Here is a 14,277-nt window from a genome sequence, read left to right on the forward strand (position 1 = left end):
GGAAAGGAAAAAAAATGGGTTGGTTACAATAAAAACAAAGGAGTGGGGAAAGGGAAGGAGTTAAAACATATACAGTCATGTGAAAAAATTAGGACACCCCATGAAATATTCAGTTCTTTGTTAAGAAATGTTCACATATCGATGTCAAATCTTTTTATTTATTTATCTCTCGAGAAGAAAGTGATGTAATTGCAGGTAAACAACAAAAATTTTTCTTGATTTACTCATGAAACAAAAGATATCCACAACAATGTGTGGATATCTTTGCGATGCCGATGTTCTTTGCGAGGTGGGGGGGTGTTCCTGAAGGAGGGACTAGGCATCGCTTCTGCCGATACTCTTTGCGATGGGGGGGGGGGGGGTTTCTGGCAGGAGAGACTAGTCATTCCTCCTGCCAGGGCATGTCATGGGGGCTGACGGCAGAAGGAATTAGGCACAACTCCTGCTGTGGACATTTGGGGGTGGGGGTGGCTTTGAGGGTTCTGGTAGGAGAGACTGGGCATCGCTCCTGCCCGGTAGTCTTCAAGGGGGAAGGGGGGGATGGGTCCCTGCTGTGGCCGCTAAACTGATTGCGGCAGGGAGATTCCCCATGTCGCAATCAGTTCAGCGGCAACCCAATTTTCTAACTGGTTAGAAAATTGTGGTGTTAGGCAGGCTTATATACTAAACTAAACTAAACCTTAAGTTTATATACCGAAGAGAAAGGAAAAGGTATATTTTATATTTTATATAAAAGGTATATATATACGACGCCTGTGTTCGATTTTAAAAAGCTGTTTAGGCAGCTTCTGAGACCGGGCATCCTATACACAATCTGGCCCTAAGTGCCTAACTTTGAGTACTATTTATAGGGCACTGCTTAGTGCATTGTTAGTCAATGTTGACTTTTCAGCACAATTTGTAGAATTGCGTCCTATGCATACATACACAATGGTTCACTCATACACAATTGGGAGTCAGTTTCTATGAGACGCCTAAAGTTAGATGCCTACCTTAATTACCCAAACCATCTTAATAGATTAAATTATGAGCTTTAAGAACCTCATAATTAAAAAAAAAAAATTAATTGGCCGATAGGTACCTACCTGATTCTATAAAAGGTAGGCACCTAGCGACACCTAATGCCTAAGTGGGTATGTTTTGGGGCTAAGACAGACAAGGCACCACTATGTGCGATTCTCTAAAAGGGAGTATGTGGTATAGTGGGGAGGGTGTGGCACAGTGGTTAAAGCTACAGCCTCAGCACCCTAGGGTTGTGGGTTCAAACCCACGCTGCTCCTTGTGACCCTGGGCAAGTCACTTAATCCCCCCATTGCCCCAGGTACAGGGAGGGAAAACTTATTGAGTACCTGAATAAATGCATTGTAAACCGTTCTGAGCTCCCCTGGGAGAACGGTATAGAAAATTGAATAAATAAAAAAAATACAGAACTTAGGTGCCTGGAATGTAGGCCAGTAAAACCCTGGCCTATATTTCTGGCGCCTTCGTTTTTTTGATAGGCGCCTTTAGGCAAGATTCTGTAAACGGCGCCTAAGTGTGCTTGATATGCGGCTGGTGTCTTTTTTATTTTCTAGACGCCTGCTGATTTAGGCACCGTTTACAGGATCCAGCCCTTGGTGTCCTATTTGCAAATAATGTGCTTTCACACTGTTCTCAGCAAATAATAAAACATACGGTAAATATGTACGATTTTTCTTCTCATTTGTGTTTCCTAATGTCATGCAACATAATTTCCCATATCTTCCATTGTAACCACCATTTTTAACTCTTTTGTAATCCGCCTTGAGCCACAAAGTAATGGCGGAATAGAAATCTCTAATGTAATGTAATGTAATATCTTTGCAAATACAAACTGACATATGATATGATTAGCTGCCTGAATATTGTCGCTAACCAGTTAGTTCCACCAGTCAGTGCTGATTCCCAGATGTTCGGCGCTAGCTGGTACCCAGATACTGACTTTGAATATTTGATGCATTTTTATGCTCAGTGACCAGCCTTTTAAAAACTATTGATCACTTTGGGCTTAATATCGGCTACTGTATTTTCAGGGCTATAATACAGAGTAACAACCAAGTCCCATTTGTTAACCTCAAATTATAGTTTTGAGTATTTTTCTGCCAAGAAACATGCCTGTAACATTTGTAGTTATAGTTTATTAAAACCCAGATTCACAAATTTTTAGCTGAGTTAGAGGAAGTGCTATTAGTTCCCCACTGGTCTGAATACTTAGGGGGGTGGGGGGGAACAACAGAAGTAAAGAATTCAAGTCAATATTCACTTCACGTCCCTCCAGAAAATATTTTCTTTCAAATCACTGATCTTAGCACGGTATAACCACTGAAATATACTGTTTGAGCTATTTAGTTCTTGTTATTACAAGGCACTCAGTGAAAATGAGCACATCTGATGAGCGGAATACATAACAATCACGTATGCTTTCATTCAGAAAGATGTTTAATTAGAGATAACACCATCCGAGGCAATACGTCGAACCAAAAATCAGGCTGGGGTTGTTATTTCGGGTAGGATGGTACTATTAGGAGTACATTATGTAAAGCAAAAACCACGTATTATCTTTTTTGCTGTTGTTGCTATCTAAAATAGACTTTATTTAGTTGAAATAACTGTAATAAGTGCTAGAAAGTGATTATGCTAAATAGATTCATTTCAAACATGCTATATGGTAAGTATACCTGTATATAATTATTACTTTCCTATTGCATTTGGGAAATTAGTAATTTCTTGTCATTTGTGTTACATAATATTTCAGAAATGCACTTAAAGGATAATTCTGTAATTGGACGGTCCACGTTTGTACCTCTTGCTACATAAATTTAAATGGTCTGATATTCAGCCGGCACCCGCTCACAACCCGGACTTTCCAATGCTAGGCTATGTCCAGTGACCGGCACTGAATATCTGGCTTTATTTTTATCTGTGGAAACTTGACTGGTTATACTAATATTTAACGCTAACTAGTTAAGTGCTTAGGAGGAAATTCTCTATAGGTCGCTGGTCTTAGCAGCCGCCTAAGAAGTGGCTGAGAATCGTAAGCTGGCATTCTATATAGAATTGCATCTGCCCTAATGGTCAGACACCTAACCCTGACTAACCACCCCAATTCTCTAACTGGCATTCGTGTCACATGCCTGATCTGTTTTCATCAGTTGATCACAGCAAAGAAATCTCCCTGCCACGATCAGTTGAGTGACTGTAGCAGGGAACTCTGAACCCCTCCCCCCACGAAGTTGGCCAGCAAGAGGGATGCACTCCCTTCTGCCACCACCCCTGACCCCCCTCCCCCCGACAAATCCCTATGCAGGAGAGATGACCACCATGGCACCCTCCTAACTGGTAGATTCCCTGGCACCCCAAGCCCCCCCCCTTCCCACCCCCCCATACCTTTTAAGGTGAAACTCTAGCTGGAGGGAAACACCCATAGGAGGGGCCTTAGGCACCTGGGCCAACCAGAGTCTTAGGCCACTCACATTTGCGAAGGGGTTTGGGGATGGCAGCAGGAGGGAGTGGGCATCCCTCCTGCTACAGTCATTCACTGAGGTTCGGGGATGGCGACAGTAATGCTGGGCATTCCTCCTGCTGCGGTCATTCATGGGAGGTTCAGGGTGGCAGCAGAAGGGAGTGGACATCCCTCCTGCCATGGACATTCACTGAGGTTCGGGGGTGTGACAGTAATGATGGGCATCCCTCCTGCTGCGGTCATTCATGGGAGGTTCAGGGTGGCAACAGAAGGGAGTGGGCATCCCTCCTGCCTTGGACATTCACAGGGGCTTGGGGGTGGCAACAGGAATAATGGACATCCCTCCTGCCAGCCAACTTCACGGGGGGTTTGTGGGGTCCCTGCTATATCCAGTCAGCTGATCACAGCAGGGAGATTTACTTGTTACGATCAGCTCAGTGGCCCCGTCTATTTGAAATGTAGGCCAGCATTTTGCTTGCCTACATTTCAGGCATCTATCACGGCCCTAGGGAGATGCCTAAGGTCCATGCCCGAGCTTAAGTGTCTTGACACGTCTTCCTGCACCCACGACAGATGCCTACAGTATAAGTGACTTGCCTTGCTTTTTTTAATGTTAATCCTGATTGGCTGGTGTTTAAACAGCAGTAGGATACCTACCACTGCCTACAATCAGGATGCCGTTTATAGAATTTGCCCCTCAGTGACTATTGTTATGAGTATTTATGCAGACTATTTTAGCCACTAAATATATACTGTAGCCGGTTAGGTGAGAATGTTCACACCTACCGGCGCTTAATGCCTAGTGGCGCCTAATGTCATATGCAGCGCCGGTTTTAGACATACTGGGGCCCAGGGCAGAAGTTAAGGAGGGGGCCCCAATCCCTTCTCCTTCCTGCACCCACCCCTGATCTCCTCACCTGCTATTTCTACCACACATAAGACAACTTTAAATGACTTCTTCACACACCAAACCAGACATACCTTTACCAAATACAGAACAAGAGACCACAAATAGAAATTGAACTGGGAACCCCAAGAAATTAACCCAGAAAGTATTACAACATTGAAGAAATAAAAACGTAACATAAATTTGTATTTATATATTGCAGATATGCACTTCTTTTAGTACTGAACACACAGGGTTCTGGGCCTAGGTCCACCTAAAATTAGCCATTCCCTTGCTATGGCTGGTGGGGATCCCAAAACCCTGCCAATCGAAGCCCACCTCCTCCTGTCTGGCAGCCTAAAATCTCCAAGCTCTGTAGTTAGTGGCAGTGTTCCCGAGATGCCAGCAGCTGCTTGAAGAGCTCTGAAGAAATAAGTCTTCAGCTGGCAAGGCTTTGGCATCCCTACCAGCTTAGGTATTTATATTTTGCATTTGGGCAGGGGGCATGAGAGAAGGCAGGAAGAAAATGTAGTGCCCTCCCACTTTGGGCTCAGGGCCACTGCCCACCCTTACCCCTCACTCCCCCATTAGCTTTCTGATAACCAATGGACACAAGACAAAAATCTATGATGTACACATCCCAAAGCTACCTTTTTGAAGAAATTCATTCATGATGCTATGCAGTGGACTTAGACAATACACAATTAAATCAGTAAAAAAAAAAACCACTATACACTATAGCATAGTAAACTACTTTCACTGTGAACACAATACACAAAACATTTTAATAAACAGTACAGGGAGTAAGCAATGGTGGAACATAAAGACCAGGGGCATCAATCATCTCTGGGTACTTTCCTCTCTACTAGTGAAGCTGTTTTTTCTAATGTGTTTTGTATGGTTTATTACCAATTTTTATGGTTCTAGTCTGGGTTTGGGTTAGTTTTTTTAACTGAGGGAGCAAGCTTTACCAAGAATGCTTGGGCATCAATTTTGCCTCCAGCTTAGATGGATTTTCTTTTTGAGCTTGGTTTGTTGTGTGGTGTTCCACAGTTAGCATAGTAAATGACAGCAGATAAAAGCCTGAATGGTCCATCCAGTCTGCCCAACCGTACTCTTTAAATTATTGATTTAATTTAAATTGTCCTTTTTCCTAGATATTTCTGGGCCAGAAACCCAGAACTCTGCCCGGTACTGAGCTTAGGTTCCATCTATTGAAGTCTCCATCAAAGCTCACTCCAGCCCATCTAAACCATCCCAACTGTCAAAGCTCTCCCCAGCCCATCCTTAACCAAATGGCCCTATACAGGACACAGACCGTGCAAGTCTGCCCAGTACTGGCCTTAATAATAATAATAATTTTATTTTTGTATACCGCCAAAGCCATAGTAGTTCAAGGTGGTTTACAACAAGAAGAGCTGGACAGTCAGCAAAAAAAAAATAACAATGAAGACTTTGGTTACATAAAGTCACAATGTAGGGAAATCAAGTACATGTGATAACCGTACAGGGGAAGGTTTAAGAGTTCTTGGTTACAAATCGGTTAAACAGGTTGGCTTTAACTAGTTTTCTGAAAAGATAGGAAGAGGAGTGTTTGATGATGTTGCCTAGCCAGCCGTTCTGTTGACTTGCTTGGAAGGCTAGCGTTCTGTCAAGGAATCTTTTGTATTGGCAGGTTTTTATTGAAGGGTGGCTGAACATATGTATTCTACATGTAGGCCTGGTGGAACAATCCAATTTATATATAACATTATTTTCTGATTAGATATCCTCTGTGCTCATCCAACGCTTTTGTTAAACTCTGTCACTGTTTTCCTCTCCATGACTTTCCTCAGGATTCAGCATGGCAGGAGGAAGTGGGCATTCCTACTTCTGTTTTCATTGGGACATGATTCACGGTGCCTTCATTGGGGAGGGCTGTCATTGTTGAGGTGTGGTTGTTTTTATTTTATTTTTTCTAATGGAGCAGATATTGTGCTTGTGTAACATGCACAACATCTGTACCCATTAAAAAAAAGAAAAAAAAGGATTTCTGAATAGCTGAGTAGGAGGAGGCTGCTTTCAGATCTTCCCCTGCCAGTTCTGTGCATGTGTGAGAGTCACTCTCACAGCAATCCATCGGATCGTAAAGTCAGGGATAATGGCAAACTTTTTTTTTAAGTTCAATCATCTTTATTAAGTTTTCGAACATACAACAGTCATTGACCAGATATAAACACAATTACATAACAGAATATCATTGAGTGTGGTCAATAACTTATGAAGAACAGAAAAATCTGAATAAATCCTATAAACAAATAAAATCTTATTGCTAGCATAACTGAACCATCTTGTTATTTTACCTTCAGAACTATATCAGTTGGTACAATTGCTAATAATAATTGCAATTTGCATAATACTTAAAAATTGGAAGGATTTCTCCAATGTATCGTATAATGAATGGTGGAATACAGTCTGCCTATTTGCAAGGTATAAGAGAGTAGCATCTGAAAGAAAAAGTTCACTTAAAAGGTTCAACCGTCCCGCCTAGCTGCAGTTTTCAGTGATCATCATACTGCATCATTAAGCACATAAACGGTTCACTTTCATAGTACTTGATCATTGTCAGAGATATAATAAGTCTATTTATATCATGAAATACTGACTTAAGATATTTCATCACTGATGTTAATACCCTACTATATTTACTACATATGACTGGCAAGGTTATTTGTTTAATGGCAAACTTTTAAGTGCATTAATAGCTCTTTCTGAATCGGCCCAAAAATCGATCCTCTTAGAGCATCTGGCCCTTAGTTTCTTACCTAATAATAGACAGTATTTTTTGGGTACTCCTGGTAGCTGAGGATCCTGAGAGACACTTCACTATTTTAGGCTCCTTGACTTGTGTTCCAATATTAATGCCTCTGATGATAGAATACCTAAAAGCAATAAGTTATTGGATTGAGCTTTCTAACTCTTCCTTTGTGGGTGCTTTTCTTCATGAGTTACCTTCACTGGTTCCAGTTCCATTTCAGTTCTTTCTTTGAGCACTTCAATGCTCTAATGGAGTAAAATAATTATGTAGGTGCAACTGTGTGGGTGGATGTTTCTGTGTCACATGCCTAGTCTACCTGGTCCTACTATGATCCAGTTATTTCTTGATTGCATTAGTCTTTGAAGCAGTGGTGGTAAATTGGTATGACTCTGTGGAGTGATAGAAGTTGCTTTAATTGCATCCAATTCCTGCTCAAGATTACCAAGCTCCTCCATAATGCTAGAAAGCTGAATACAGATGGGGCAAGCCCTAAGTCTCCAGATGATGCGCCTTGGAACTAAAGCATCACATTAATTGCACTGAATAAAAGTCATCTTGATTGGTTGGTATGGGAAGTGACTGATATAAGGACAACAATACTTATCAGTAACCAACCAGGGCTGGGTGGGACAATTAGTCCTTAATTCAGCAGAGAACTAAGCAGATGAGAATTAGGTAAGTGGGTGGGCTGAGGGGTATGTGGGTGGGCCTAGGCAACCAGAGATCTGTGAACTGTGTTAGCTATGAATTTTCTATTAAAACACCTTTTTTATTTTCTATTAAAACACCTTTCTATAACTCTGTTTGCAGTAGAGCCTTCCTCCAGATGAGAGGTAGGGGAGGAAGCTAGCAATAAATGTATATATAGCAAGTTCCTGCCCAATAAACCAGCTGCAGGACTTAGGATCTCTTCTATCAAACTGCACTAGCAGTTTTTAGCACAGAGAGCTGCGCTGAATGGCCCGTACTGCTCCCAATGCTCATAGGAACTCTATGAGCGTTGGGGGCAGCGTGGCTCTGGGCGCTACAAACTGCTAGTGCAGTTTGATAGAAGAGGCCCTAAATCTGCTACCTATCCAAACTTTGGCAATAGAAAATAAACCTTACAGAGCTAGTCTACAGTTCAAGAAACCAAGTTAGGAAAGTTTAGAAAAATTAGCAGCACAAAAGACTAGATTCAGTATGGAAAGGCTAGATTCAGTTTTAAAAGGTTATCTCCTCTTGTTTCAGAGTTAGCCAGAAAGGAAGAAAAAGTTATTTTTTTTTTAGGAGGAAGAGGTCTAGGTTTGAAAACAGTGCAGTACACCACAATACAGATATAGAGTCAGCACAGTTTAAATAATTTAAAAATTTGCTCCGTTAGTGTGCCGGAGCAAAAAATAATTTTGCGGGACAGTGATCTACAGTATGAAGTGTACACTTAACATTCTCTCTTTTATTTATTCAGGGTATTTGGGTTCCTGAAGGAGAGACTGTGAAGATTCCAGTGGCCATTAAAATTCTTAATGAGACAACTGGTCCTAAAGCCAATGCGGAGTTCATGGACGTAAGTCAAGTATTTCCAGCCTCAGATGGTTTATTTTCTTATTCTATCGTGATCATTTAATGTAGTGATGAAAAAAATCAATATTGAATTAGCTAGATGTAGAGCTTATATGGAACTCACGTGTTTATTTTTATGAGGGTGGAATGAAAAAATAGTTTATGGGAACTTTCTCTCTATATATATTATGCCATCCAAAAATGTCCAAAGCCTCTAAATATATACTGTAGCCGTAATATGATGAAATTAAAAGTTCTCCTGCTTAATAAAGGCAATATTACAATGGGTTACAGTTGTTAACATTTCATAAATATAAGCAAATCTGCATAAATAGAATTACCACTAGGTTTAACATTTCATAGGGAATATTTTATTGCATACATTGGGACATATGCATTATAGCAAAGTATGCATGGGTAGGCTATTTATCATGTATAGTGAATGGCATATTTGTATAGTTTTAGAAATGCAATTTATGCAACCAAACATATTCAAATAAATTTAACTAGTTAATGCAAAAATGCACATTCATCAGTTAAATATAAAAACTATAACAAGAATGTCTTTGGCCTTGCTACTTTATTACAGAATTAAGTGTGTTAACAGCTAAATGTAAACATGTGTGTGTGGTGGTTGGGGGGGAGGGGGAATCTTTAATCAGTTGGATTTAAACAGAAAATTATCAAAGTTAATCAGTTAAATCTTTTGAAATTCTGCATTTCAAAGTTGTAGCACACATGTTGTAGCGTGGCCGGCCCTCAAGGCTCACGGTAACCGGCCCACGCTTACAATATTCTCCCCAGCGTGCTTCCCCAAGATGGAGGAAGTCCCTGTTGTGCAAAACTTATCCTATGTGTATAACAGAATGGCCTCACACAGGTAAGTAAGGAAATAACAAAAATCAAATTTATTGTTCAACTCACAAGTCCAAAAAAAATGCATCAAAAGAAAATGTACTCCAAAAGGTCTTTGGCAAAATTAGGAAGAACAACATAATATGATAGAAACCAGCCTGGTCTGGATATCTGTCTCAAAGTTCTTTAACAATGTCCCAGGTGTAACAGAGTTTCTTGATGGTCCTTGACTCTACCAGAGTCTTATTGGTCAATAGGCCAACTATGCATGGTGCACTGCACTGCGCTGCGCTGCCTCATTAAATGCAGTAACAAAGATTGGCAGATTTGTTAAAGGGTTCTTTGTTATCAATAGAAAAGAAAAAAACCTGAAAATTATTCACCATGGTGCTGTGTAAATCCTGTCTCAAACTCCCAGGATATTCACACTTTCTGAATAAGAACTTGCTGCAGTTCGTTCCACAGCAGCCCTCTTGGTAAGCAAGAAAAAAACTTCCCATACAAGCACACCTTGGGCTAGCATACATTCCATTAATTAGCAAACTTTAGGAAAATACTTATGCTCAATAGAAATGGAAACATTCAACAAAACTTTAGAGAAAAAAAACACCCCAATTCCAACTTAATTAATTTCCATTTCTTCAAATAGTCCCACCTCTGGTAAAGTGCTACAATCCATAGCTTCACCTTCAGGATTTATCAGGGTTGTATCATCTGGTTCTGTGTCCAGCATTTCAATGTCCCTTGTCTCAGGGGGACCTGGAGGCTCCTTCCACCTGAGAGCTTCTCCTCTGTCTCCTTTCCTCTTGGTCAGCCAGCTCTCTAAATGCTGCCAAGCTGCTGTACCACGCCCAGCCCTACTCCGGGGCTGAACTTCCTTCAGCTGTGGTTGCCTTTTCCCCTGCTTAGCCAGCTTTCCACAAAATGGAGGATTTAAAGGGGCCCTACCAGTTTTCATCAGGCTGTGTTCTGCATTAGGTTTAAACACAGCCTGTGCTTCCTGTTCTTGTTCTTGCCTAACAGGGACAACATAGTTAGCCCGGACTAGTTTCAGGGGATGTTTTTTATGACTCTTCCCTGGCACAAGGCCGGCATTGGACTCGGGCTTGTGACAATGTAAAATGGGTCCTTGTCATTAGTGCAAACATGCTAAAGGGAGAGAAATATCACATGCAAATTTGGCATTTATGGGATCGTATGAATTTGCATGGTGTAATCTCCTATCTTGTTCTACCTTGGTCCTCCATGCAGCTCCATAGGAGTTACCTATACATCTTATACATCCAGTTATCCATACATCTTATACATACAGTTACCCATACATCTTATACATCCAGAGCCACAGGAAGGTCAGGTTTTCAGGATACTCACCATAAATATGAATGAGATAGATTTGCATCTCAAGGAGTCAGTGAATGCAAATCCATCTCATATATATTCATTGTGGATATCCTGAAAACCTGACCTGCCTGTGGCTCTTGAGGACCGGAATTGCCTACCCCTGAGTTAGTGCATCAACAGTGCTTAACTGATTAGTACTTGATTAGCACCTTATTCCTTAGGGGTTGATTCTGTAAACAGTGTCTCCACGGACAGGCGCCGCTTACAGAATCATGGCTAGCAAGAACCCTAGGTCAGATTTTTACAGGCATACATTTCCAGTACCTAGGGAACTTGCAGAATGTTGACCGATGGTGCCTAGTGACGCTGAAGTCCGGTGCCACTCCTAAAAATACCCACTTTTGGGCTTCGGCTTCACTAGGCGCCAGTCCTGGAGGGCGCCTAGCAATGCCTTATTAATTTTTATGAGTTTTTAATTGGTTTTAATGGTGTGACCAATTATCACGTTACTTGAAACCAATTAAAACACTTAAGTTAGGTGCCAGTAGGCGTCAACTAGGTGCTTACCAGCGCCATTTGGTGACTCTTTGAAGAATCCGATCCTTATTGCCTACCAAATAAGGTAAGGGATCATACTCTATGTTTTTGTAATGGCTACGCACTAATGACAATATTAGCACATGGCCATTAATTCCATAAATTGGAAATCATTTCCCGGCTATGGGAAGAAATGGCCTTAGCACTCGGGAATGGCCCACACAAAGGTGCGCTAAGGTAATTTTTTTTGCACATCTTTGTAAAAGGCCCCATTGGGGTTTTTTTGGGGGGAGGGGTTGTTCATTATCCCCCCTTTTACAAAAGCGTGAAAGAGTTTTTTTAGCACTGGATGGTGACCTGAAGGCTCTCGTGTTGTTCCGACATTCATGTCTTGCACACTTTTATAAGGTGTGTGTGTGTGGGGGGGGAATGTTAACTAATTTCATTTGAAATGTAGAAACAAAACAATGAATTAAACCAGAAATGAAATGAAACCTGAAAAGAATTGCTGAACAGAAAGAGCAAAAAGAATAAGAAATGTCCATGCATACTATCAGGGCCTGCAGGACTGATAAAATAATGTTTGATATGGTGAGGGACAGCCTTTGCCATTAGGACCTTCCCTAGTGCATAGACCTCCCCCGACACTAAAATCAAGAGAATGTGATACCTAAGTAACCCCTCTCTTATGTAACAGAGTGATCAAGGGATCTCTACAATCCAATGTCAGCTACCTCACTAATACAAAAAAATAAGGCCATTGTGCTTAATGTTAACCCAATATTCCTGGACTTCTTAATGATACTCTATGAGCCATTTTTCCTTGTAACTTTCTTACTTTCTCTTGTGTAGTAGCTCCTTCTTCCCATACCCTAACCCTTACAAAAAAGGGTCAAAAAATGAGAGATCAAAGATTCTCTTTGCCCCTGCTGACTGGTCATGTTGCACTGTCCAACAGGCCTTCGGCTTGGTATCCAGGGGATGAAATTCCTTGTGCTAGTTTATTCTTTCCCTTTGATCTGGTTAACATAGGAGCCTGCGTTACAGCTACCTATGCATTACACTTCTTTGGACACTGTGGCCCTGCAATATGGAATGCCATTCTCATGACCTGTGTTCAGAGACAATTTATAAAACTTTCAGGGCCTCGTTAAAACTGCATCTTTTTCAACAAATATTTGATGGAGCTGACTTAGAGCTTTGTTAGTTAAGGTATGACTCAAGGATCTACCATACGAAAAACGGCTTGACAAATTGCAGCTATACTCGCTCGAGGAGCGCAGAGAGAGGGGAGACATGATCGAGACGTTCAAGTATCTTACGGGCCGCATCGAGGCGGAGGAAGATATCTTATTTTTCAAGGGTCCCACGACAACAAGAGGGCATCCGTTGAAAATCAGGGGCGGGAAACTACGAGGTGACACCAGGAAATTCTTTTTCACTGAAAGAGTGGTTGATCGTTGGAATAGTCTTCCACTGCAGGTGATTGAGGCCAGCAGCGTGCCTGATTTTAAGGCCAAATGGGATCGGCACATGGGATCTATTCACAGGGCAAAGGTAGGGGAGGGACATTAAGGTGGGCAGACTAGATGGGCCGTTGGCCCTTATCTGCCGTCTATTTCTATGTTTCTATGTTTCTATGACTGCAGTCTTGTTGGACTGCTTCTGCTGTGTGGTGGCATTTCTTCCCTCTCTCTAATGGAATTCCTTTCACTTTTCTCTGTTTATAATATTTTGTGAACTGCTTTGACCTGCTCGATCGAAAAGGCAGTAAAGCAAATTATTAATAAACATTGAGGGCTCCTTTTACTAAGCTGCGTTAGCGTTTTTAAGCGCACGCAGCATTTTAGCGCACACTAAACCCGTGCTACGCGGCTAGAACTACTGCCAGCTCAGTTCTGGCATTAGCGTCTAGCGCGCGCTATTTTGCGCGTTAATGTCCTAACGCGACTTAGTAAAAGGAGCCCTAAACGATGAACAATATTTTGTGCAAAAGTAGTTAGTGGGACACTGTCATATATCAGATTATCTACAATAAATTTAAAGATAAAATCGTACCAAAATAGTTGAAAATACATATAGAACATGGAACCTACATTTGCTTAATTTTCCTGTAACTTATTTTTTATCCTCTAAAGACTTCTTCAAAAATATTTTGTGAAAGAAGTTCTACAAATTATACTCAATGTTCAAGATGTTAAGAATCTCTGTTACCTTTTGAGGGGAGTAAAGCAGACTAATAAGGAAGGGGAGTTTGGCCATTTAAACTCCCCAAATACTTTGGTTTTAACATTTAACGTTTTTTACATCTTCACAGGATAATATTACAAAGAGGCCTACCTTTTTGGTTACTTTGCGTTTATTTGATAAGAAAATGTTGATCCTGAAAGAAAATGATTCCTTTCTATGGGCACATTTCATCCGATATTCAGCACTATTTAATCAGTCTGGAGCCAGCTCCTGGCTGCTTAAATATCATTTGGCTGGCTAAGCACAAATATTCAACAGGAAAAAGCCGGCTATCTCAGCTGAATATTAGTGCTTAGCATCTAAAACTTAGCCAGCAATATTGTGTGATAGCCACTGCTTTTAAGTACTCATTGGTCAAGTATAGTGGTCAAACCAGGCCATACAAATAGCTGGTCTATCTTTGGTTGCAATAACTTAACAGTTAGTGCTTAAAATCGATTTAGCCAGACAAGATGGCGACCTGAACAGATGTATGGGAAGGAGCTCCGTGGATCTGCGAATCCTCTAGAAGATAGAAACATAGAAACATAGAACATGACGGCAGAAAAGGGCCACGGTCCATCTTGTCTGCCCACACTAATGGCCCAT

At 41.2% G+C, this 14,277-nt stretch overlaps 1 protein-coding gene across 2 annotated transcripts in view; it reads left to right on the plus strand.

Moving 5' to 3' along the window:
- ERBB4 (erb-b2 receptor tyrosine kinase 4) overlaps window positions 1–14,277 on the plus strand; it is a 1,781,744-nt gene that overhangs the window by 1,432,917 nt on the left and 334,550 nt on the right. For both annotated transcript variants that reach the window (XM_033945093.1, XM_033945094.1), the window contains one exon: window positions 8,612–8,710. In XM_033945093.1, the coding sequence (XP_033800984.1) occupies window positions 8,612–8,710 (99 nt within the window). The remainder of the gene's footprint in view (window positions 1–8,611; window positions 8,711–14,277) is intronic.

This window comes from Geotrypetes seraphini, chromosome 5, assembly GCF_902459505.1.
Source record: "Geotrypetes seraphini chromosome 5, aGeoSer1.1, whole genome shotgun sequence".
Lineage (NCBI taxonomy): Eukaryota > Metazoa > Chordata > Amphibia > Gymnophiona > Dermophiidae > Geotrypetes > Geotrypetes seraphini.